General features: G+C 40.9%; 1 protein-coding gene across 3 annotated transcripts in view; it reads right to left on the bottom strand.

The window, feature by feature from the left end:
* Positions 1-2,186: 2,186 nt before the first annotated feature.
* Positions 2,187-27,248, bottom strand: part of LOC138592228 (radixin) — a 44,607-nt gene continuing 19,545 nt past the window's right edge. For all 3 annotated transcript variants that reach the window (XM_069662940.1, XM_069662939.1, XM_069662941.1), the window contains exons 3-15: positions 16,901-16,984; positions 11,608-11,703; positions 11,174-11,296; positions 10,637-10,788; positions 9,614-9,697; positions 9,337-9,483; positions 8,233-8,329; positions 7,983-8,146; positions 6,155-6,285; positions 5,120-5,280; positions 4,706-4,798; positions 3,340-3,549; positions 2,187-3,145 (exon numbers count right to left, since the gene is read on the bottom strand). In XM_069662940.1, coding sequence (XP_069519041.1) covers positions 2,981-3,145; positions 3,340-3,549; positions 4,706-4,798; positions 5,120-5,280; positions 6,155-6,285; positions 7,983-8,146; positions 8,233-8,329; positions 9,337-9,483; positions 9,614-9,697; positions 10,637-10,788; positions 11,174-11,296; positions 11,608-11,703; positions 16,901-16,984 — 1,707 coding nt within the window. In that variant the 3' untranslated portion in view covers positions 2,187-2,980. The remainder of the gene's footprint in view (positions 3,146-3,339; positions 3,550-4,705; positions 4,799-5,119; positions 5,281-6,154; positions 6,286-7,982; positions 8,147-8,232; positions 8,330-9,336; positions 9,484-9,613; positions 9,698-10,636; positions 10,789-11,173; positions 11,297-11,607; positions 11,704-16,900; positions 16,985-27,248) is intronic.

Raw genomic sequence — 27,248 nt, 5'->3', positions numbered from 1 at the left:
TTACTTACAAGTTTCCTTCATGTCATTACTTGTATCTTTGTTCATCCCTTTTTGGAATGGATCTCTTCATACGTGTACTACTGGGATGTGGAAGTGAAATAAGCTTTAGGCAATGAAACCCAAAACTAAAGCACAAATGGATGGATATTTTGGAAACTGTGGCCAAATGAGACATGTTGACTGTTCTTGTGTGTGATGTAAAAGTGAGCAATAAAAGCCTTACTGAAGCTTTCATGTGTTTAGTCATTTTGAGTTTTTCTTACTTCCTTACTTGGCAAGACATTTTGTATTCAAAATCCGTTAATAGATATTAAGATGACTCAAACTACAGCTTGACTACTGCAGCTGAATGTTGTTCCTTCGCTGTGTGGAGTCAAGTAGATGTCAAAACAAGTAGACCAAGGAAGTGATCATGTATAGTGCGCAAGTTCTTATTGCCGAATGGAACCCTGACATTATACTCACTACATTAACCCACTTATTACAGAGCTTTTTACCTACAAAGTCAATTATTTGACACAATAGGCTATATAGATTTGGAAATTATTTTATTAATTTAAAAATGATTATCTTTCCGTTGTACGTTTAAAAATAGTCTGTCACACTCACAGTGAGAGCACCGTCCATAGCTATGGTTAACTCTGTAGCCTTCTTAACATGAGCTAACCTTGCTGTTTTTACTCACATTAAAATAAGCTAACCAAGGTAATATTAATCACATTAAAACAAGCTAACCTAGCTTATTTTACTCACATTAAAACGAGCTAAGCTAGCTGTTTTTACTCACATTAAAACAAGCTAACCCAGCTGTTTTACTCACATTAAAATGAGCTAACTTAGCTGTTTTTACCCACATTAAAACAAGCTAACCTAGCTGTTTTACTCACATTAAAATGAGCTAACTTAGCTGTTTTTACCCACATTAAAACAAGCTAACCTAGCTGTTTTACTCACATTAAAATGAGCTAACTTAGCTGTTTTTACCCACATTAAAACAAGCTAACCTAGCTGTTTTACCCACATTAAAATGAGCTAACCTAGCTGTTTTACTCACATTAAAATGAGCTAACTTAGCCGTTTTTACTTCACATTAAAACAAGCTAGTCCAGCTGTTTTTACTCACATTAAATGGAAACAGTTCCACTCGTGGACAAGGCAAGACAACGTGAACAGGACTGCAGGAACCTGATTCTGAACCTGTTTTCTGTGTCGTCACTGTTAGAGTCTGTTGACATTTTCTTTCCCATTCATCGTCTTTAAACACCGCCATATCCCGTACTGTTCTGTTTAATGTATACTTCATGTGCTGTCTTTAGTGTTGTAACTCTCTGTTGTAGCCTTTAGTTTTTGCATCATTTAACCTTTAGTGCTTTCTCTCCGCTATAATCTCTTTTATTTTTTCCCTAATGTAAATCGACATCAAATTTTAAGGACTTCCTTGGGCAGATTGATATGATTACAGTTAGTCCTCCAGATTGTGTGATTAGAGCCGCATCCCTAGCATTGGTCTGTTCTTCATAGCAACAGTCTGGTTAATTACAGCATTCTGGGTCTGTTATTTCTTGATAACAATCAGAAGTCTTTAACAGCCGTGTAGTAAGATGTCAATAAAACGTTATTGTCTTGAGAAATGGTGTTATCAGCAAAATGAGCTGTGTTAAGATTTTTTTTAAATAGCAACTACATATTAAATAGTTATAATAGTTAATTTCCACTCAGATTTATGCGGATACTAAATTACATGCTCAACTTTGGTATAAAACGTGTTTTTACAATTTCAAGACAAATCCAGAGGCTTTAAAATGTATATAAAGTCACACAATAAATCATGATGTTGTGATTATAATTTCAGTTTTTGATATTATAAATATTCTACTGCTGTAACTGGTAGCAGTGAAGTTAAATTAGTAAGTGACCCAAAATGATGCTACACTAATTGTTCTCTAGTTATTGACAAAAGAGATAATTATGTTGTTGCGTTGCGCCGTCTGAACAGTTTACAGACATAAAAGTAATTCATGAAAAACTTTCTTTACGCAGCAAAGTCAAGCTTTCATTTAACTTTTGTAATAACACTGTCAAGTTCAAACATGTATATGTGACCCAACATCCTCAATAAATCCAGCTTCACTGGACTCTCACCTCGTTAGGACTCATCAGATCAAACTGTAGCTGCATAGTTGGAAATATAAATTCATTCTTTATTGTGGGGCAAAATGCAGTTTTAAACAAACGTCTTAATTGGTGGAGAACGCCAGCACAGTAAAAATGTAACATAAGCAGGTTTAGTTTGCACATGAGTGAGCATTTGCAAATTGACAGCCATCAAAGAAGATAAGTTACACTAACAGGTCAATGAAACTGAAAGCAGGCTAAATTTCCCAACACAAAATGAGTAATACTACAACGGAAAGAAATAAGACGAATAAGGCGTTTTTGTTTAAAACAAGTTATTTAAATTGTTCAACTGATGACAAAAGAAGTAAAATAAGGTACAGATATTAAAGCTTTACAGACAAGCGTGCCGGCAACATCAACAAGCTACAAATGGCCATTTTATTTTGTTGAGTAAAAGCACAATATCAACCACATCTGTCCAGTCTCTTATTACAGTCCTGCTTAATTATCATACATGCAAGCGTTAAAACTGTCAGTATTGTAGAAGGGACAGGTCCATGTTTGACAGGATATGTTGCTTGCTATTTTTCAGACATATTAAAAAGACGTGTGCTTTTTCATTGGGTTGGGGGGCGGAGCTCTAAAAAGCAGGTAGCAGTGTGATTGGCCAACCGCTGCTATAGGGAGAGCTTTGGCGAGGCTGAAGCTACGAAGCCCGTTAGCCGGTCTTTCTCCTGGGTAGAAAAATAAGCAGGAGTTCCTCGGTGGCAGCAGGTTTTGGGCTTTTCGAGGAAAGTGAGGCGTTGAAATGGCAACGAGACCAACTGTCTCTTTTCAAGGTCGTATCCAGACTGTTCCCGGCTCACATGGACTCAAACTCATCGATACGCTGCTTGGTGTTGCCCTGGCGGATCTGGCGCAGGGTTTTGTACTTGTCTCTGCCCGCCCTGACGTTCTCAGCATGCAGCATGTCGTTCTGCGTTTTCTTGGTATCATCCCTCGCCTCGGCCAACTCTGAACTCAGAGCCTGGACGGAAGAGAGAGGGACAGAGAAAAAGAAGTTACAAAACACCACATCACAGTTGTTGAAATTCATTTCAATAACCAGGCAGTATTTTATGTAACAGTGTAATGTGATTAACCATGTGGAAACCCCCCCCATATACTCCTGTAAGGCCAGCTACTATTCCCCAACTCTCCACTCTTGCACTCCCGCTCTACCTGTAGCTGTTTCTTGACGCGTTCGTTCTTCTGCGCCTCAGTGATGCGTTCCTCTTCGCTGCGTTGGCTGCTGATGCCGTCGCTCAGCAGCTCCGCGCTCGCCTCTGCGTTCGTTTCATCCTCCTCATCGTGTTCTGGAGCCGGCGGAGACGTCATGGCCGACTTCAGCTCCTCCCTGGTCTTTTCCAGGTCATCTTGTGCTGACAGAGCCTGCAAAGAACCAAATACATACTTATAAATACATACACATTTTTTTTGTTAAAGATTTTTTTTTTTTGGCCTCTTGGCTTTATTTTTATAGGACAGCTGAAGATAGACAGGAAATGCTGGGAGCAGATAGTGGGGGATGACATGCACAAATGATCGGCAGACCGGGAGCCGAACCTGCGATCAGTGCGACGAGGACCGCAGCCTCTGCACATGGGGCGCCCGCTCCACCGACCGAGCCAAACAGCGCCCCATAAATACATACACATTTTAACCACTGACGTTAGGAAACACACACTCTCAATCTCCTTTTAGGGTTTACTGGAGAGTTTAGCCACCTTGGTCAGAACTTTGTCAGAGCTTTTATATCTCTTTTAGAGAAGAATATAAATGAATGTATCATTTGTTTCTTTACATTTGTATTAAAAATAGAAGGACAAGATGTAAGGCCCCTTGTCCACATAGCGCCTTTTTTCTGAGCAGCAGCTCCGAACGCTTCGAGTTGAAAATCTCTGAACTTTTGAGAAAGACGCAGGTGTCGTCACCGCGGCTTTTTTCAGGCAACCGATCAATTGGGGTGCCACTCGTCACCCTGGTTACCACCAAACATGGAGGAGCAACTTGTTTTGGACGTTTCTGTCAAACAGTATCACAATAGAGACAGAAAAGCCCATTTGTGGGAGCAGATCGGCCGGACACTAAATGTTGCTGCTAAGTGTTTTTATCGCACCCTACGTGTTGTTAGCGTGTTGTTAGCTGTGTAGTAAGTTAAATTAATTGTTGTCATAGAAACAGAACCTGTGTGCAGTGTTTTTTCTGTCTCCGCACAAACGCACAAAAAGGTGCTATGTGGACACGGGGCCTAAGACTTTCCTATATATCCTTTGTATAAACTATTATATGTATCAAGCCTTTATGTAATATAATAAGAATGTGTATTTATTATTTGTTTATCTTTCCAATTTCAATTTAACCACTAAACCTGCCTCCTCTGTAAGGACACCGACATCAGACCTTTTACATAAATGTTTAGTTTTTTTAAAAATCAAATCAAGTGTAAAAGGAAACAGATTTTGTGTTAAAAAGTAGAGAATAATCAAACAAATAATCATGTCACACACACACACGTAAACACACTAATATCCGGGAGAAACTTTACTTTGTGTTGCCACTCTGTCGCTTCATCTTCTTTTTTCCTCTTGGCCTCCTCTAGCAGGGCGATTTTGGCAGTGAACTCTGCTAACTCAGCAGCCTGCAAACAAAACACATTTCCAGTAACAAGTTAGCAAACTGAACAGAGTGTGGTGTCTAACCAACAGCCCAAAAAAACCCCCAAAGGTATTTACAATGTACAGTAATATAGGAAACAGAGAATACGTTACTTCTCATATTGAGAAACGAGCAGTTCTGTTAACTGACATCTTCTTTCTACGACTGTAGTAATATCTGAACCATGAACCACAAAAAACAAGAACAGAGGCTCTATATTTATAATGTTCCCCTTGAGTTCCCCCCTCAAATGCTTTTAGAGAACAGAGGCGGTGATCTATAATCGTCATGCGAGCGCAGTTACCAGTTGCTCCTGGTTCTTCATCTGGTCGGCCGCCTGCTGAGCCAGCGCTGCCTTGGCCTCCTCTGCCGTCTGCCTCTCCCTCTCCAGCCGCTCCGCCTCCTCCTTCGCCCGCTTCCTCTCCTGCTCCAACTCCAGAGCCTTACGGGTCTGCTCCTCCAGCTCTGCACACACACGGAAACATATGAGCCACGGGCCATGTTAATCTTATATGATTGTGAGGAAAGACACTGTGGACATGCTGCGTCTTCTCTTTATTATCCTGAGGCCAAAGTTTCTCTGTGCTTCTTTGAAACACCCTTGAAAAATCTTTCTTTAAGTCTTCATTCATAAATCTGTCATTTGTGATTAATTTATGACATTTTTGGAGCAAGTTTTTAATTATGTTGAACAAGCAGAATTTATGTGAAAGAGCAAACTGCCGCCTGCTGCTGCCTGAAGCTGCTCCTCCCTGTCTGCGTTTAAGCCTCCACTCTATGCAAATCCAGAGAGACAGGAGATAGCATGTGTGTTTCATACATGCAGTCATCTTTGGGCAGGTATGTTTTACTTGGCCTGACCTTTATAAATGTATATATAAGATGTCGAAACGTTCTCTAAAAACCTGGTGAACCAGCTGCAAATGTGCAAATACAAAAGCTAAATTCAGATTAATTTGACAAAAGATACAACAGTTGTTGGGTGCTAAAAGTTGTCTGAACGAAAGCAGCTTTGCACACTCAATGCAAACTTTGGCTGCACAGTTTTCAATACAATGTTTACCAGACACGTTCCAGTCGGTCCTACAGAAGTATTTATGGTAAAGTATTAAGTCTTTTAGAGCGAGAGAAAAAGTGAGCATTTGATTGCCCCCTACATTCCCAGATTGAATTTATCACTCTGATGAATACATGGTGAAATGATAAACAAAGCTCCGAGGGAATCAGGTTAATCTGGAATTACCCTTAAACCCTCTCACAGCTCTGTCCAAAACTCAATTTACAATCACAGAGGTCCATGAGCATGTAAAGGCCGTGTGTCACGCTGGTGCACTCGTACCTTTCTGAGCTCTGTGCGTCTGCTCCTCGATCTGCCTCAGCCTCTCGATCAGCTCGTCCTTCTCTCGCTCTATCCGCTCCTTCTCCTTCTCCGCGTGCTCACGCTTCTTCTTCTCGTTCTCCAGCTGTGCTCTGCCAAAAGGACGCAGACAACAACCATCACATTGATCTGTCTGTTGATTATTTAAAGTTATACACCATTAAAGTAGTCTACAGGACAGTTAAGAAGTTTGTGTTGAGTCAGGTCTTCCTCAACCATCTCCATGTAAAGGAGTTATCTGATTTCTTTAAGGTAACAAAGTATGTTGTCTGCTTGTCCACCAATGTATTCATAAAAAAATTATTTGCATATAATTTGTTATTTTAAAATTTTACCAACGTAAAAATAAGCTGCTGTTATTCTACTGAAACAGATTCAGGCCTGCAGATGACAGAAATAAGCATCTTATTTATAGTGCAGCACTGCCCCCTAGTGCTCACAAGGCCTCATCAATAAATGTCACATAAAACCAAACTATTTTCCACAGCAGAGGACAAAAAGGACCTACAGCGGGTGGTGAAGGCCACCCTCCCACCCCTCAGTGACATATACAGTGGCCAGCTCTGTAGGAAAGCCGGCTGTATCGTAAAAGACCCCCACCCGCCCTCGACACTGCCTGTTCTCCCCCCTTCCCTCTGGGAGGAGATACAGGACAATCAAAACACAAACTAGCAGACTTAGACACAGCTTCTTTCCACAGGCCGTAAAATGTGTGTGGGACTTTATAGTAAAAGACATTTAAGCAATGAATGTAGCTGATTTTAGATCACTCCTGAAACAAGCTGGTTTGCGTGTAAGGCACTTTTTAAAAGAAGTAATACGGGGCGCTGGTTTAGCTCAGTTGGCAGAGCAGGCACATAAAGAGGCTAGCCCTTTGCTGCATGTCATCCCCCACTCTCTTCTTCCCATAATTCCCGTCTCTCCTCAGCTGCTCTCCTCAATAAAGGCAAAATGGCCAAAACAATCATCTTTTAAAAAAAACAAATAATATAACATGAAGGACTCAAGTCCAGGTACAGGTGACAAGGTATTTCCACACATGCTGTAAAACAAGTTTCCAGGAACAGCCAGGGGTCACAGCATTCCTAAAACCACCAACGGGTAAAATTCTCCCGCTCTTAGAACGTATTGATTTTCAAGGTACAAGGTTCATTTATTTATCATTGTACAACACAAAGTTGTATAATGAAGTGTCTTTATGCAGCTTACAGAATGACACATGACAATTAAATATATATGTAACAATAGCGCACTTTCTGAACAAGGTGCTTCGCAGAAAACAAACCAAATAACAGCATATAGACCTCCCCACCATCAGACTCACCTTCACTCAAGGCACTGAGTCAATCTAATGCCTGATTTACATCTTATCCATGTTGAATTGGAGGTTATGACTTGATGAGCAACTTGATGACACACAGTAGGTGAAAAAAAGGTGTTGCCATAGCAACATACAATGTATCAATCTAGATGCGCAAAATTAATAGTGCGAAAATGACGGCGTTCTATATCTGGGTAAATTTGACCCGCTGGCGGCCATAGGTTTAAATGGCCATTTTTTTAAATCTGGCTTTATGATGACATTTTTTAACAATAGGGGGCGCTACCGAACACACTTTTAGGAAAAGTCAAAGACTAGGGGGCTTGAGTAGTTCCTGGAAAATAAGTTACAATCAAAAGATAGCTGTGGGCAAATTTTACCTGTTGGCGGTTCTAGTGTTAAATGATAGACAACTCTCCCTGAGAAAAACGTATAGTCCTGATAAAGTGAAAGCAGCGTGTCCTGTACCTCTCCATCTGTTTGTGGTGCTTCTCCTCTCTGGCCTGAGCCTTCATCTGCTGCACCTCGATGGTGTCCGGCTTCCTCCTCCTCATGTACAGCTCGTGGTTTCCCATACATAACGCCAGGATGCGCTTGTTGATCCGCAACCGCGGGGCGTAGAACACAAAGTCCTGGAGGAGACACAGAGGATGGACATGGTCGTGATTAAAAACATCTTGAATTTTAAAATAACATGAATCATCAGCCTGACACTTACAGGAGCTTTCTTGTCGATGGGCTTGATGACAAACTTCTTGTCGTTGAAGGAAATGTTTCTGATCTCACTCCAGGGGAAGCCGATCTTTGGAGACAACCTGAAGCGACAGGGACAAGATTTTTAATGATTGAAAGGTGGATTCATTTTTTCCTTATTTATTATTTGTCATAAAAAAGTGTTGGGCAGTTTTTAAACATGTTCAAAAGCCCTGAAAGATAAAAAATAAAAATCATCAATGAATGTTTTGTTGAGTTTCTTTCCTCAGCTGTGCTGTTCAACACCAAAAGAGGGCGTTGTTGCCAAACTAATGCAACCCAAGGTCATGAGGGGGCTGAGAGTCTACAGCTCATATTGTTGAATGAGCTTTCACATAACAACTATGTCAGCTGAGGTAAAAAGCATCTCTTGAGTAACTTAATTCCCATATTATAAAATAAAACTTGTATTTATAGTAGATTCAATCTTCCAGGTATACACTTCCTTATAGACTATCATGCAAAAAGAGCTTAACCTGATGTGTGAGACACAGTTTTTAAAATGATTTTATTGTTTAAGATCAGAATTTAGATGTTTTTGCATGAGACATGTTGCCAGTTCAAACACATTTATTCTTAATTTAAGATGAAGTTGTTGTATAACGGCAGGGCTCTAAAATTAAATATGTTCGTAGGCGTTGTTTGTGTCATTGACATCAACTTCATTGTGGTCTCATTTTCTTCCTCTTTATTCTAACATTTCAGTTTTGATCACGTTGACTAGACCAATATTATTTCCCCAACCGTTTGACGCAATCCCTTAAAGGAAGTAATGGCTACTTGTGACCCCTCTAAACACGTTGCCTATTTCAAAGAGTTGCGAGCAGATTGTTTTGATCAATTTTTAAATGATCTTAAAAGAGTTACAAGTGCTCAATAATTCACAAAAAGAGAATTAAAATTGTGCAGAAGAACGAGGAGTATCTCTGACTCTGTAATCTTCTTGAGACGCCTCATTAATGTTAAATATTGATGAGGAAGGAAACTGTAACGAACGAATCTTCAGTAAACTACACATCTTCATAAGTATGTCACCGTGTGTGTGTGTGTGTGTGTGTGTGTTGCTTACTTGTCTTCGTGCTCGTAGATGTTGAGTCCCAGGGCGTCCACCCCCAGCCACAGCTCCGTGCCCTTCTTGTTTTTAATTTCAAAGTAGTTAACACCGTACATCTCCAAGTCCTGAGCTATCTTCAGATACTCCATCATCGCATCCTCCCTGCACACACACACACACACACACACACACACACAGATGAACACACACGTGACGTTCAGCACACAGATGCACATATTCACAAGGTCATTGAGGTGTCAATGTCCTCATCATAACAAGCTCAAACACTCACCTGAGCATGCTTCTGTGTTCCTCATGCCAGGTCTGTATTCTGTCCTCCCATTGCTCCTTTGTCAGCTTGTGTTGCTCCAGAACTCTACAGGGCACACATGTATACAGATGATATAGTACAGTATGGCAACGCATGACATAGCGTAGCATAGCAAAGCAAGTCATAGTAGAGTACGATAAGGTATAGTATGTTATAGTTTACAGTATAGTAAGGTATAGTATAGTTTGGCACAGCATGCTTAAAGTATAGTATGTTGTGATTTGGCGTGGTGTGGTGCTACATTGTCTACTTTAATAAAGCATATAGTGTGTGCTATGATGTACAGTACTCTACTATGCTATGTTGATAGTAGAGTATAGTACATCATAGCATAGTTATGTATGGCATAGTATAGTATTGTGCTGTAGCCACAGTATAACTATAGTACAGTATAGTATATCATAGAAAAGTATAGCATAGCATAGCATATTATAGTACAGTTTAGCACATGACAGCATAGCATAGCATAGCATAGCATAGCATAGCATAGTATAGCATATCATAGTACATTATAGCATATTATAGTATAGCATAGAACTGTATAGTACAGTATAGCATTTTATAGTATAGCATAGCATATTATGGTACAGTATATTATAGCCTGGTATAGCCTAGCATAGCATGGTATAACATAGCATATTATAATACAGTATAGCATATCATCGTACATTATAGCATATTATAGTATAGCATAGCATTTTGTAGCAAAGTATAGCATATTATAGTATAGCATGGTATAGCATAGCATTTCATAGTATAGAATAGCATAGCACAGTATAACGTCACAGTATAGTATAACTAGTATAGTAAATAGCATATAGTATAGTGTAATGTATTATACTATATTATAGTATAGTATATTATAGTATAGTGTCGTATTGAATGCTTGACTGTGAAAACCATTTTGCATGTCACAGCAAAGCAAAGCATGATCTAGTATAGTGTCGTATCGTATAGCATAGTGTGTCATTATATATATAGTACCTTTGTGGCAGTAGTCGGTCTGAGGCCAGGTAACCCGGCTTGTGGACGTCTTTACTGTAATCTCCGTACTTGGCCTGGACTGCGTAGGAGGCCACCAGCACGGCTGTCTCTGGAGGACAGTAGTTCTCATCATTCAGAATCGCCTCCTTCACCTGCAGGGACAACACAGACACACACATAAATATCCACGCAGACATGATTCATAGATAATAGAAAAAGCAGCAGTCACATCTGTCAGGATGTGTCAACAACGACTGGAGGCATCAGCATGAACTGTACTACAGACATAAATAAAAGGTCTGGGGTTTTACCTCTGAAATATCTGATCAAAGGAAACTTAAAGAGAGCCAGACCAGAGATTTACGATTTGATTCAGCTTTTGTTGCTTAAATAAAATAAGCAAAAATCCTGCTTACACACAAAGACCCGAGCTGTAAGTCACAGTATAATTTCAGAACATGTAAATTAGTATAATTTCGGTTGACCTTATTTGCTACATGTCTTTGCAGGCACAGTAATCTATCAGGTGTACAGTACCTGCAGGAAGAAGAGTTTCTGTGTGATCTCCTGGATTAGCTCCTCGGAAACGTCCTCCGGGAAGAACTTTGCTCTGAACTTAAACTGCAGTGGGTTCTCCTTCTTCACATCCTGCTGGGTCACCTGCAGAGAGCGTCCAGATTTTACCCATCATCCTCTGCCTAAACATGTCTTTACAGTCTGTAACATATGAATAAATCTATTGGAGTCTCTTCCCTCTTAATCAAGATAAAAGGGACCTTGGATTTCAGCGTCTAGCAAACAGAATATTACATTTAAATCATACGCACAAGTCTTAAACCCAGGAGGCTTTCCTCACTTTAAAATCATGTTTTGATGTACTGGAAGTTAATCCATCTGTACACGTGATAAAAACAGCACGGAGGTAAACACGGGCAGAAAGCCTTTGAGTGGTTGTGTTCAGGGTCTCTCACCTTCTTGTTGAGTTTGAGCCACGTGACGTAGCCTTTACTGTCTGTGTACTGCAGGCCGAAGAACCAGACCTCCCTCAGTCCCACCGTCTTCACCACCTGAAGAGACACAGTTTTAGTTTACAGGAAGTGATGGAAACGTGCACCTGAGTTGAGAGTCCACATAACACCTATTTCCACACATTATGAGAATTTTTGTCTCCTAAAATGGTTATTGTTTCTACCATGTTTTAGTTATTCATACCTCGCTTTTGGTTATTACTGTGGAAATTCCACTTATATTCATTATTTATGGGTAGTTACTCATGTTTTAAATTCCTTGAAAAGCACTTTGATCATATTTTTAGGAAGAGGTCTTGGTTGTTGTTGTTGTTGTCGCTGCTGTTGTATAACTGTCTTTGCCCAAGGCTCCCATGGATATGCTTTATAATAGGTTCTTTCAGAAAACAACATGTTTGTGAGTGTTTTCAATCAACACATTCTTGCTATGTCTTGCAATTTATATAAAGAGAAGCCTATGATTGAACATTTAAAACTGCGGGTGGGAATCGCAGGCTAACTCATTATACCATACGTGGCCCACGATAACGCTAATATCACGATACAGCGATTCTGCGATAACTGATAAGCAAGACAATCACATAATGATACATCACGATATCTGATTAACTTCTCCGGCCAATTCATTTCTAATCACGTTACCCTCATTCATGTCCTAAGCCCCACCGCAAGGAGTCATGAAGTAGTGACACAGTGAGTCAAAATCAAAATCTGTTTAATGCACTGTATATTTGTAAATTAAAATATCGATATTTCGCTCCATCCTGTCGAGTTAGGATGACGACATATTGCTGTATTGATATTTTGTCCCACCCCTATTTAAGATCTCAGTTTCGTTCTCTTTAGCGGCACCTATGGCGATAAACTGTAATTACAGGAGCACACTTCCCAGATATCCAGACAGTGCTGCATGTGTGACGTCCACGGTTGGCTCCGGTTGTAACTCTTGATTTTCCTGGCTGACGGTCGCTTTCCTTTTCAGACTGTTTGCTTCATCTGAGCGTCGAGTTTGTTTCTTCTTCTTTGGATTTTCACTTCTTGTTGAAGTTGTATCTGTAGTCATCCATCTTTTCTTTGTTTGTTCAGCCATAGTAGATTACTGTTTACTCGCAACACTTGCAGAAAGCGGAAAAGCAGCCGCTTAGCTCCGCCTACCCTCTCTGGCAGACCAACCACTGCTGGCTGATGGAATACGCGTCACTAACTGGGCGCCACTTGTGATTGTTTCAACGAAAGCCGCACCAAAAAGAGGCTTCCATCAGTGGGCCATAGGCTCAGTCACCATTGTGTTACCTCATTCTGCGATAGATAGTGACTAACAGACATTTATTTAAATGAAAATCTTTAAAAACTTGTGGTTGAAATATCAAAATATTTTTAGGCTTTTGTGAATCACAGATTATTTACAGGTTCGATTATCATTGGAATTGTTTCGAGGGATTTCCTCAGATTTAAAGCACAGAGACTTTTCCTTTAAGTTCAACATGCACATGAAATTATGAGATAGACATCCTACTAAGTTTAGGCTATAGAGTATATTTCACTTCAGACATACATATCCATGATTAATTGATGCTACACTGAGATCAACAGCGAGAGGAGATCCCATCCTCTGGTTCTGCTCAACAGTTTAATGGTGCTAAACCAACTTCAGTCTCTTCTTTCATTCCCTTTTTCCCTTCAATTCTAACTTTGTCTTCCCCCTTACTCTCTCAAACACGCTCACATGCTGTGTCATTTACAAACTGCGGTTCCATTCAAACACAGGGAGGGAGAGTCCCTCGGGGGATACGGACACTTACTCGGACCCTAATGTGATTTACACAGTCAATACGACGGCTCTCACTACCTTATAATTAACTCTCCCCCCACACTCGGACACGGAAAGTCACGCTCACATAAACACACGGAATACCCATCAAATAATCCCTGCTGTAAACAAATGCAAAAACATCCATCTGAAACACGTTGGGGGAATTGCTGGGAATGCGGTATGCAGAGGGCAGCTATGCGGATGCTGAGAGCTCAGCATGCATGTGTGGAAGTGAAGCCTCAGAATGTGGATAAATGATTTGGGAACGCGTGATGGGAGGGAAGGATTAATAATTGGGAGAGAAAAGATGGTCGACATGGAGCTGTGTGAGCGCCTGAACGGGATTCCTTCCTTTAATATGAGATGAAAACACTTGTTCATCAAAGTGTTCGTGTTCAGCGGCGGGCTTACATGCTGCTGTTTGGGTTAGTGTGATTAAAAAGCTTTCCTGTGTCGCTTAGGCCTTTTATCATTCTGCGTGTGTGTGTGTGTGTGTGAGAGCTTATATTTAGCTCCACGGCCTCTTCATCAATGGAGTTCTCTCTCCATTCATGTGAATCTGCACCATTTTAAAAAATGAAAACAGGACCAAGCAACAGGCTGAAGGCCGCCTCTGGTGTGTCTCATTATCACAGAGCTCACCATTCAGTGTCGGACATGTGATTTCCTGTTCTGTGTTTAACCTTCAACACGCTGCAGTTCAACGCTAACGGGGAGAAGTGACTGAACAGTGCATGAGCGTGCTGAAGACAAGCGTCCTGAGGCGTTGGCATCACGTTCAGTATCAGCTCTAAATCCCATCTGACTCATTCATGCACTCGTGATCTATAAACTCTATAAACATTTGTGTAGGAGCCATAATGTGTGTTTAACCTGCGCTGACTGTTTGTTACGTTTCACTCCTTTTCATGGGTTAATTATTATTTCTGGTAATTCGCACTTGGGTGTAGTTTCACACTTTTTGTACCTGTTCAGCTGTGTGGTGGGAGCGCAGACAAAGAGGCTCAGATATTTTCTGTCGACAATACTGCAGCGACTATATGATGGTAAAGTGCCGCTAAGAGGCTAAGTCGTACATTTTGCTTTTTGTGTAAGAATTTGGTTGTTAGTTTAGCGTAAAAGAGCAACTCTCCCCTGGAAAAAGCCTCTGTCAGTCAAAGCTGGTGTTCTCTGTAATCGATAGAAGCAATAATATTTGAAATTGGCGCCATAACTGTGCAGAAAGTGGTTTTGCCCATTCTAAATTCCTACAACACCCAGCATGCATTGCCCCCTCCCTCTGAAAGGAACGGCCCAGCGAGAGACGCTGGAGTGAAATACTACCGTTTTCGCTGCAAGCAACGGCTCAGGGCGGGACAGAATCCGAAATACAACAAGAATATACCGGTGGATCGTCTAAAAATCTTCAGGTCTGCAGTCTACATTTCAAACCTGACGATTTTGAACGAGACATGACGTCGGAGGCGGCGTCCTAGATTGAGGAAGTGTAGTCTAGTGAGCTCCCTGGCCTCCGCCAAATGACGGATTTTACGTAGTCTGATGTAGGTTTTCCAGGGCCCATTGGAGAAGCGGATAGCGCCCTTCAAAGGCACAGAGCAAAATCACTTTTTTTCCCCACCATAATGGTATTAGCTCCCCATGATAGCACGATAGAACTGAGGTTGAAAATTGGCGAACTGGCCCTTTAATAAAAATTCAAACTAATCTGGACATTTGGATTGCTTGGATTGGTCGCTACAGTTTATATACAGCTCCAGAAAAACTTAAGAGAGCACTCCAAATGTTCCTTAAATCAGCATCTCTCTCTTCATGTCACGGCCAGCCCAATCCAGATGTGAACCCCATTGAAAACCTCCTGAATGTGATCAAGAGGAAGATGGATGGTCACAAGCCACTGAACAAAGACAAGCTGCTCCAAGAGAGGCCTAACGTCATCCAGCAGCACTGTGACTGGAGGACAACATGCAGAGATGCATGAACGCTGTAATTAAAAAGTCTTCTGAACTCTTCCTGAGTTAAAACATTCGTATTCTGTTGTATAAACATGAACATGTTTTTATGCATTATTCAATGTCTGAAAAACATCTTTTTTGCATCTCTTGTTTTCTTAACCAGACGTCATTTTCTGCAGATAAAAGACCAAAATGAGATTTAATTTGGAAGTTTGAAGACATGTTAACAAAAGTTAATTTAACACAAACACAAACCTATAAATAGAAGAACCAGAGGAGAAATTATTTTTTTTCCGGAGCTGTATGTCAAATAATTTCAACAGATCGTATCAATGTGTAAAATTTCACAGCATCATCCAGCAGTGAGGTCAATCATTACCTTTACACCAGTTGGCTCACTTATGTTTCACCCTCAGTTTCCTCAAACTAGTTCCCAGAACTAAAGGTGAAGTCTTCAAATAGCAATCCCTCACATTTGAGACGCTCGAATAATGTTCCAAGACGGTTCTATGGTGACTGACAGAGCTTTTATATGGCAGGTGGAAATCTAATGCGACACTGTATTGTCTACGTTGGCCAGTTATCACTTAGAGGAAGTAAAATCAAGATGAGCACCAGAATTCGTGGTCGGAGTGAAAAGACAACATAACCTCGTGTTGCACAGCTTTTAATACGATTGTGTGTTTTGATCTCCCGCTATAAAGAAGATCACAGACGAGGTGCAACACAAACAGAAAACAAAGATTCCCTCTTTCATCTGTCTTCCTGCCTCCACGTCACCACAACCCCCCAACAAGCCTTTAGAGCCTGACATGAAACAATGCTGAAAGCTGCCCTTTTACTTCCCAGACACATTCACACACAGCACCACACCATCCACACAACACTTACATCCACTGTCTCCTGAAAGCTGCCAGTTCACACAAAGAGCACTTTGTCATTGTCTTACGGGAAACCAGTACCGACACTGAGCATGGCAGTCACCCGCTGGCACACAAGCTGACTTTCAGTGTTGCTTTTCATTCGTAGTGAGTCACGATGTGATTCTTTCAAAAGGTCACAGAGTTCACTTTGAATTCTGATACCTCACTCTTCTTTAGGTTCAGGTGATAAATTTCAAATAATCAAATATTCATTAATTTATAAAAAAAATTTAAATTTTAAGCGACTATTTGTCTTCTTAAAAATATTGTTTTTCCGTTGTTTTTGCCTCGTGTAATGTGGTACTACCGCCAGACGGTGGCTGTAGCGCATCTAAAAGCTGTTTGCTAACCGCCACTAAATAACAAAAGAAGAAGAAAGCATAAGACCCAGGAAAAATACTATATCGAACAGTATTTAAGCTTCAAATGCCCATCCGTGTATTTTTCTCTCCTCTAGCTGCTAGGAAATGTCCGTCCTCACAATCCACTCAGGAGTCATGGTCCTCATAATGCACAAAAACACGTATGTGTGTGTATGTGTCTCTTACCTGGTCGAAGAGCTGTTTGCCTGTCGTGTTGGGCTGGATGGCAAACTCCAGCTCAGCGTCCATGGTGGTGACGCGCACGTTGATCTACAGAAAAAGAAAGAAAACACAATTAAATGTTTAGAGCGGTAAATAATTCAAAGATTACAATAAATATTACACTGTCAAGCTTTTTGGTGTGATCATAGCAGTGTTAATTTGGTTGAAAAATGTTCCTAAACCACCATTTTCTATGACAACATGTTTGTTTTGGTTTCGAGACGAGACGGGACTAAAATGTGCTCACAGAAAAAGGGGTGTTTTACGCGTCATTAGACGCTACTTTTGCATGAAAAGGAGCGATCATCGACTGTCTGCTTCCATCAGACTGTTTAAATGAGAAGCGATGAAACCAACACTGCTGCTGTAAATAAGGCAAGAGAGGACTGTGCAGTATGTGCTACAGTAACTGCACAGCTTCTTTCTGTGTCTTTACATGCGGAACGTTACGTTACAGAAAATAAAGTTCCTAACTATCACCAAAAAAAGATCTCTTAAGAGACCCTAAAACGATAAGGATTCACAGTGTTACACACATTTGCCTTATGCATGGTATTTACCCTTACAGCAAAGACTCTGCACTGGTCGTCACAAATCTCATTATAACGTTTTATTCTGAGAGGATTCATACATGAATGCCGAGGTCAGTACAGAACCGGAGATGATTTTAATGCTTCGCCTTTGGAGCATTTTCTGAATATTTTTAAATAGTATAAATACGAAAGCAGATCTGTTGTGTTCAGTATGCAGCACGCAAACATGAAGCGGCACCGGCGCACACAGGCACAGCAGATAAAGACAATATTATGAGCCACATTTTATGAGCCTAGTGGACTTTTATGCAACACAAAGAGATGACACAGAGTGACACGATCACTGAGTTTGAATGGGTGAAGGGAAAACACAAGTGAAAGTGGAACAGGACAAAAGAAAGTGAAAATGCCAACTAAATGTGAAAGTAAAGGAAGCAAAGTCCAAATTAAAATCCAAAAGTGCAAAATAAATTAAATAAAAGGGACATAAAAGTTGTTAAATTGTGTAAAACAAACTAATTAAGTGTAAAGGAAAAAAACAAAGTAAAGTTTGCTTAGTAAAGCTGAAATAAACTGCTGATCCGCTGCCTGTGGGACCGCCTGTGTGTGTGTGTCCTCCTATCAGACTGCTATAAATATCCCTCACACATTGTGAACACACACACTCAGTGTTACAGCCAGTGTCCATATAAGGTGCAGGCTGTTTATGCTGCTGCAGAGAGGATGTTGCTTTCACTTCATTCTTAAGAGGGAAAATAATTAGGAAAACTTAGCAGCTCCAGTAGCCCGTCAGACGTTATCTATAATGAAGCTCCCACGCATGAATTTTTAATGTAAACATAAACTGTGTGTTTAATCTGAGGGATGAGAGAAAAGAAAGAGGGCCATGCAGAGATGTGTCATCAGAACCTGCAAGGATAATGACCTCTGTTATAACAAGTGTTTCTACTGGATCTGCAGGGTCCACCAACCGTCTGCACTTGCACAAGAAATACCACAACTATTTGGAGACTTTTCTCCAAATAAATAATGGCCAAATAGGTATCTTAAACAAATGAAAGGAGGGTTCTTTAAAACAGACGAGAGAAATAAAAAATATAAATGTTCACATGACAAGTGAGTGGATTAAAGACATAATCTTAACCATCTCAGTTTTGTTGTCTTTGGCGGCACCTATGGTGATAAATGGTAATTGCAGGAGCACACTTGTAACTAGTTGTAACTCTTGATTTTCCTCGCTGACGGTCGCTTTCCTTTTCAGACTGTTTGCTTCATCTGAGCGTTGAGTTTGTTTCTTCTTCTTTGGATTTTCACTTCTTGTTGAAGTTGTATCTGTAGTCATCCATCTTTTCTTTGTTTGTTCAGCCATAGTAGATTACTGTTTACTCGCAACACTTGCAGAGAGCGGAAAAGCAGCCGCTTAGCTCCGCCTACCCTCTCTGGCAGACCAACCACTGCTGGCTGATGGAAAACGCGTCACTAACTGGGCGAAAGTCGCCACAGACAGCCAGTCTGTAATACTGCAAAAGCAAAGGCTTTCATCAGCGGGCCATAGGCTCAAACATTGTGTTACCTCATTTGGCGATAGACAGAGACTTAACAGACATTTATTTAAATGTAAATCTTCCAGATTATCACTTAATTAAATTTTAAAGTTGTCCTTTAAGTATTTTTTGATTATATGATGACTTCGCCTCTTCCTGCTCTCGCTGCAGACGACTTCTATGTCCTTTCATTTCATCCAGTGCAGAAAAAAGAACTCAAATAGAGACGCATTATATTGAATTATTCATGATGGTAAAATAATTAAACGTTTCACTGCCACTGGGAGCAGTGTCAGTGGCAGCAGCGCGGTGCAGTGGGCTGCACACAGTCACAGGACGAGAGCAGGTATAGGAAAGGAGAGGTATGCAGAGCCATGTATAAGGACTGGGAAACTTTATCCAGGGCTGCTGCAACTGCTGCTTGAATTTCAATATAGCTAACACAATTAAGATGGCCAGGTTTTTAAAGAGTAATGTTTGTCTGCTGAAGACCTGAGGCTTCAAACCAGCAGCAGAGCAGGTGGAAACCATTATCTTACAGTCGTCTCTTCTGGGCCCGATTCAGAGTACTAAATTCGCACACACATTGGAGGCGTAAAACATTGTACCGCGCTGTTCTTTGCTGCAGTAAGCAAACCAGGCTGCAGTGAAAGCAAATGACACTGCCCTCAAGTAACCCTGCTGGAGAGCCAGAGACCCAGAGAGAAAGAGAGAGAGAAGGGGAGAAACAAAGGGAGACGGGAGAGAGGTAACAATGGTGCTTTTACTTCACTTGTAACCTGCCTTAGGGATGCATCATTATGCTGTGTATATGTGTGTGTGTGTGTGTGTGTGTGTGTGTGTGTGTGTGTGTAAGAGAGAGACACAAAGACCGACAGACAGATAACGCCTGAGGTGACCAGAGTGCATCAATCACAAGAAACCCTTGGTCAGGAAATACAAGACTTACAGACAGCTCAACTGACCTGAAAAAATGCAACAAAGGCCGTGCACACACACACATGCTCAGACACACACACACACACACACACACACGGGTACGACTGTTCTGCAGACAAAAGCAAATGCACTCTACCCCAGAACATGTCCTCTGCACACACACACACTTAAAAATCTTGCAGACAAAAGGTGCACCCACATATTTGGCCTTTTGCTTCATAAGCGACTTAACGATTTGATTATCTGAGAGAAATCCTGACCCAGATTCCTCCCCTTTGTGTGCGACACTACTGACATCATGTTACTGCAGTTGAGCTGTGTCAACTAAGCATCACTGTGGGATATTTAAACTGCTTGTGTCAATGTTTGCTGATAATTTGTGTGCGTTCTTGAACTTCTTCTAATGAAGATCAAATGTCCAACGAGGGAGGAAGAGCGTTTGGTTGCGTCTGAGGGTTTGTACAGTGGAGGATTGGAGAGTGTGGGAACACAACCGTATGGTGATGTTTGTGTGTGTTTGTGTGTGCTGCAGGGAGTTAGACATCTGTGTTTATGCATGGGAGTGCAACCATATGGTGGCTTTACATGAATGCACAATATGCACTGACAATATGGTGTTTTCAGTGCACCTATCGTTGTGTGTCATGTGTCTCTGTGTTTGGCTGATAAGGTCTCCATTGAAACGCCCTTGCAGCTCATTCAAATGTTATTTTCTGCACAGCCTTGAGGGCATCTTAAGGAGGGAATTAACGTGACCTTGACCTGGAGTGAATTGACCCCTCCTGAGGTGATATGTAAACAGCAAAACAGGAGGTGGAGAATAATCTGATCGGCAGAGCAATGACCAAAAAGCTACAATGTTCAATTCAGTGTAAAGCAGCAAATTCTCATATTTAGGCTGAATTGGTGAGAACATATTCGAAACACAATCTTGGCTTTAATATCATATTTTCTAAACGCATAAAGACAAAGAAAGCTTAAGGCTTCTGGAAAAAGAATAATAATAAATCCATACTAGAATTTAGCTTCGGCAAAAACACTTAATCTATGTGGGTGGAAGGAAAGAAACACACCAGTTGTGGAAACTCTCTGCAGCTCTGCACAAAGGTGAATAGCATTAATTTCCTTTGTGCAATGCAGCGAGAAGAAGCCTTTAACACAGTCCACTGTTGTCTGTGAGGGGCACCGTTTCAAGTGTGAGTGCGTCTGCAGAAATTCAGACGTGTGTGAATGTGTGCAGCAGAACAGACACAGATACAGAGAGAGGCCAGCGTGTCTTCTGGCTGATAGCTACAAAGCGTTAACAGATAAAGCAGGCGGCCTCAGCCCGGCCGCTGACCACGATCCTCTCTGACAACGTGTACAAGTGTCGAAGACGTTCAGTATCACACAGAGGATAGTTTCTATAATGGTGTATCAGTCAGTTATAACAGTGATGATGACTTCTTCTTCTATGCTAATTAGTGCTCAGTTGTGCAACCACATAGCAGCGTAAGAATATATATTGCAACTGTGGTGGGACAAAATATCGATACGATATCGTCCTGACTCGTGCGATACAATGATTGATAGGCTGGCGCCAAAAATCAATGTTTGAAACAGATTTTCCTTCAGTTTTGACTCACTGCGTCTCTACTTCATGATGGTGCTTATGACATGAATGAGGGTAACGTGAACGGAAACTACTTGACTGAAGAAGTTAAGAGCAGGATAAAGAAGAAGAAGACGACAGCGGTGAAGAGGAATGAAGAGACGCACAGCCGCTTTCAAATCTGATTTGTTTTCACAGTTGTTCTGTAGTTTTGTTATTTTAAGTTTCGTCTCAGTTTGTGTCAAATTCTGTAAAACTGACACCAAATTGCAGTCAATAATAGGGCCACAACGACTATTGTGATAATCTGTCGATTATTTTTTACGATTAATCGATTATTAATCGGATAAAAAGGAAAAAAAACAACTTAAGTATTAGCATTATATTCAAAACACAAAAAATAAATCTTGTTTTCTGGTACAATGTCATGTTAATATATCAATCATGTAACTCAATGAATATCTGGTTGATTTACTGAATAATGTCACATGAAAAAGAAGTAGTAGAAGTTCAGTCGAGGCCACAATAAATAAAAAAGGAGATTGTGGATGCAGCCATGAAGTGAGTACAACAGGGAAATGTAACTAACCAAAATATATTTAATATGTTATGTTAAATAATATATTTAACATGATGTTACACTCCAGTGTCTGTCCGACCACATTTCAGCTAATTAGCGTTAATTTAGCGTCCGTTCTGATGGACAAACGCACGATCACAAGTAAATTATGGACATCATCATCATAACATCATAACAAAGATCGATTAGTTGTTGCAGCCCTCGTCAATAAATACATCAGTCCTGCACTTCACCTTTTATGGGGCATTTTGTGTTCTTCGGTTAATCAGATATCGTGATGTGTCGTTATAGGCTTGTCTTGCGAGAGATCAGTTATGGTGGTATCGCTGTATTGTGATATTATTGTTATCGCGGGATGCGAATCACGCATCGTATCGTTCGTTACCCTGCGATTCCTGCCCATAATTAATTCTTTAAACTATGACGCTTTCATAAAATGCCTTACAGTATCAATATATTAAATCCTATCCTATCGCCTGAGTCTTGCAAATAAACAGCCCTATATATACTGCCAACACAAAGGTTCATCTCAGGCCACTAATAGGAATATATCAACCACTTCTCAGCGCTGGTGGTGCACGGAGCCTGGCAGATCCGGGACAAACTCTGTTTAAGATTAAGGAAAATGATGTCCCACGATAGAGAATACAGTCCCCCTGCTGAATCTGCATTCAAGCTGCTTACTCCAGAGAGACTCCACAACTGTGAATCCCAAAACATTCATCATAAAAATCCACTCGGCTGGATGACAAAGTGCAAATGGCTGCTCAAGTTCAGGTTAGAGGAGGACTGATCGTTTTCTTGCTCTTACTGAGACGCTGCACTCGTCCTGAATGTTCAAACGGAGTGAATGCAGTTCATTTTCCACTTCAGCTCATGTTTATGGAGCCGGAGCAGAAACACGTTGTTGGTTTACGTGAAAATAAACAAGTTATTAATCTTCTGAAGCAGCAGCAGCAGAGGGACGACCTCACATATATTGTTTAAGAGATGTTTTAAAGGAGGGAGTACAAACTGTAGTAGAAATCAGGTTTGCTGACCTGCACTTGACAATGACCACTTCTACCACACAGTGTGTTACACTCATTCTAAACACCTGTTAGCACCTGCTACAGGGATGATGTCAGCGGCATCAGCAGCACTGACTCACAAACCACCGAGTACGATATGACACTTATCTCTGTTCAGGTTCCCGAGTAGAAGCATAGAGATCAGGCTCTTACTTTCACTTTAACCTGGTTTTGACTGAGATAAATAAATATGGGTTTTATTAACACAGAAATGGAAGCAAAACATCAGAAAACAAATCCATACTAAACTCCCCTAATGTTTGAAGTCATTCAAGTCTAAAATAATATATGTACACATGATTATTCCTTGTACTTCCCAGTCTGAAGGGTTTGACGCCGTATTAGGAACGAAACAAAACAATGGAGCCGAAGGAGAAGAGAAATATTCCGAGAACAAACTCGAAAAATTCAGAGATTAAAGTTGTAAAATTGCCCCAAAATAAAACTAGGATATCTCTGAAATCAAAGTGGTAAAACAAAACAAAACAAAACCGGCAAATTTGTACGATAATAAAGTCATACAAATTTGCAAGAACAAAAACTAGTTAAAAAGCGTCGATACGAGTGTTTAAAGTAGTTTTGAGTATTTTTGTCCGGTTTGTTTACTTGTAGGAGCCATCATGAGTGCGTAGGGTTACTTTCATGTGTGATGGGCAAACAGGGAGCATAGAAACGTGTGTTTCTGCAGCAGAGAGTCGCTCAGTCTGCTTCTTGTGCACAGAGAAAAGAGGCTAAAAATGCGCCGAGCTCCGTGGCGTGCACGGCTGTCTGAGCAGCAGAGCCAACAGGGCAGAGCGCCGAAGAGAAACGGGTGAAACGAGAGGGAGGAATTTCATAATTTTCCTTTTTCTCGCAAATTTATGACTTTGTTTGAGTAGTTTTTTTTCCGGGAATACTCCTCTTCTCTGCTGGTTCCGTTTTTTTTGTTGTTGTTGTTGTTGTGGAAGGGAGTAGTTAATCTTTGAAAAAGTAATTGTATCATTTACTCCATAAGACATGCTCATTTCTTGAATGTTCTTTATAGTATGCTCTTTGAATACTCCATCCTGATTGGCTGCAGGACGTCAATCATCAAAACCATCTGTTTACCCTTTAAAATGAATGCACTGGCCACGTATCGGCTTTTATATAAACACAGCAACAGGATGTAGTCAAAGCCTCTATTTACAACTTTATGTAACTTGTAGTTACAATCTTCTTTTAATCATCCCTTTAAACTTTATTTTATAGGACTTTATTAATTCTACGTACCGTCTTTCTTTTGATCAGTTTTGTATCTGTTGTTTATGATGTGTGTTTCGGTCCTTTCTTTTTATCATGCTGCATTTTATTTTTGTGAAGAGCTACATAAATAAAAGATAATATAATAAGTGAGCCAAAGTGTTACATGAGCCGCACAGAATAGAAATATCTCTCAACGCCAAGTCCGATCTCAGACAGATTTACTGGACAACATTGTTTCCCTTGCAGAAATAAAGGCAGCCTTATTAAAATGATTGTGTTGATACTAAAATAAGTATTCATTATATAATATTGGCTCTATATGTTGGGCAAAGATGTTGTGGTAAGCAGTTCAGCAGCACTCATAGACCTGCTTGACGTCATTGTTCTTCCTTGTTATCATTTGTTTGACCTCCTGAGTGACAGCCATCCAGGACTGTGCGACGCAGCAAGAACAAAGAGAAGCAAAACTATGCAGCTTCCACAATCAACAGAAAGAAAGAGATGTATTAGTGTTGCAGAACATTATTTGAATAAACAGACGTGAGCTGAAGAAGATGTTATTTTTACAGTCTTCAGCACAAGTTCTGGCAGGGTGACTCGTGATTTTTATTCTCAGATTAAATCGCCAAATCGTGGCGCACACGGCTCCGGGGAAAACAAAGTGTCTGTCTCTGCCTGTGTTTACCAGCCTCTTCCATGCCTCCATGTTATTCATAACAAGTAGTGACAGCTAAATAGTAGGCTAGTGTTTACATGCAGAGTCCTCCTACGCAATGCGGAGCACCTGTTGATGTTTGAGAGACTCAGACAGCCATAATTAAAAGCTGTTGCGAGCTAAGCTGGTTAATAGAGGCTTTAAAGGCAACCAGGGCCACACAGCCGTCTTCACCTTTTCTCCTCTCTGTTTTCCATCATCATCCCCTCTTTCCATTCATCTATTAATCGTTTCCTCTCTTCTTTTCTTCGCCTCCATTTGTCCTCCAGCTGAAATGTTTCCTGCCTTTGCTTTTCCACACCTATTTTCTCTTCCAGAAACCTGTTTTCCACTCCATGTTTCTCTTGCAGTGGCCGTAGGTCCGTGCATTTCCAGTAATAGAGCTACTTATTCATCGGTCTTGTTTATAATGGCTGTAATTCCCCATTAAAAAAGTGGTATCAAGGACGTACGGGAGAAAATCCACTCAAGAATCCACCCGTTACTGGAACGGATGAAAGGCAGTGTTGACCTGCGATCTGTGAATTGATTCAAATAGGCGTAAAGGAAGTTAGCACTGCAGACGCAGCTTGGCCTGCAACCGTGGGGACAAAAATACATCTCTAAGCCAGATGAAGAGAAGTAATATTGTATATTATTGTAGAGCAAGCAGCAAGGGTCAATTGCTGCCAATCGTTTTGCAAAAGCTCCAAAACGTATTTCCAGTTTTCATTTATCTGTGAATTGAAAACTCTGAAATACTGACTAACTTAAATGGTTACATCGTAAAACGGTTGTTTTTTTCTCAATTACAGCCCGAAAGGCAAAGATGTAAAGATATAAAGATGAGAGAAATCCGGGAAATCCTGCAGCAAAGCTTCAGATTTGTGGAGGAAAAGACACGATGTGCAGAGTTTTGCTTGTTAAATTATTTGGATTATTAACTACTGCAATTGAACTGATCATAATAGCAAAGTTTGCATCGACTAATTGATTAACTAACGGTCAAACGACACGGCCAAAAAGAAACAAACAAGGCACTATGCGCATCAACGTCTTGCTACGACAGCTTCCACTTTTCCAGCTTCAGGCCACGTTTTGGAACCCAGCCGCAGGGATTTGCTCTCACTCAGCCACAGGAGCATTAGTGAGGTCACCGGCTGATGTTAGAAGAGGAGGTCTGGCTCACGGCCAGCTTTCCAGTTCATCCTAGAGGTGATGGACGGGGTTGAGATCAGGGCTCTGTGCAGGTCAGTCGAGTTCTTCCACTGTAGAAAACCCTTTCTCCTGTATCTGGAACCTGTTGTCATGTTTTGGTTTACAAATGTACACGATGTCATAATTTTCATGTCATGGAAATTTAAGCTCCGTTTCCACCTAAAATATGAAAGACTTTCAGTCCCAGGAGCTTCTTTTCACAGGACTAATAGGTTCCTCCTCCAGCCCACTTGTTCGTCTTGACTTGAATTTTAGGCACAAATCTGATTTTAAGTGTATTAGTAATAATTTTGGATATTTTCATTTAAGTAAATGTCTGTTAAGTCACTATCGCTGAATGAGGTAACACAATGGTGATTGAGCCTATGGCCCACTGATGGAAGCCTTTGCATTGGCAGTATTACAGACTGAATCACACACAGCGCCCAGTTAGTGACACATTTTCCATCAGCCAGCAGTGGTTGGTCTGCCAGAGAGGGTAGGCGGAGCTAAGCGGCTGCTTTTCTGCTCCCTGCAAGTGTTGCGAGTAAACAGTAATCTACTATGGCTGAACAAACAAAGAAAAGATGGATGACTACAGATACAACTTCAACAAGAAGTGAAAATCCAAAGAAGAAGAAACAAACTCGACGCTCAGATGAAGCAAACAGTCTGAAAAGGAAAGCGACCGTCAGCGAGGAAAATCAAGAGTTACAACCGGAGCCAACCGTGGACGTCACACATGCAGCACTGTCTGGATATCTGGGAAGTGTGCTCCCGCAGTTACCGCTTATCGCCATAGGTGCCGCCAAAGAGAACGGAACTCAGATTTCCAAGATTATAACTAAGCTTATACACATCCAAAAGGTCAAACCACTTGCTGCTCTGCCCCTCCTCGAGTGCTGCTGCGACAGCTAGACCAATCTAAACGAGGCCCACC

Source organism: Semicossyphus pulcher, unplaced genomic scaffold, assembly GCF_022749685.1.
Source record: "Semicossyphus pulcher isolate SPU_LCO1_2020_fin unplaced genomic scaffold, fSemPul1.0.p SCAF_15, whole genome shotgun sequence".
In the NCBI taxonomy this organism is placed as follows: domain Eukaryota; kingdom Metazoa; phylum Chordata; class Actinopteri; order Labriformes; family Labridae; genus Semicossyphus; species Semicossyphus pulcher.
This window is presented reverse-complemented; position numbering and strand designations above follow the sequence as displayed.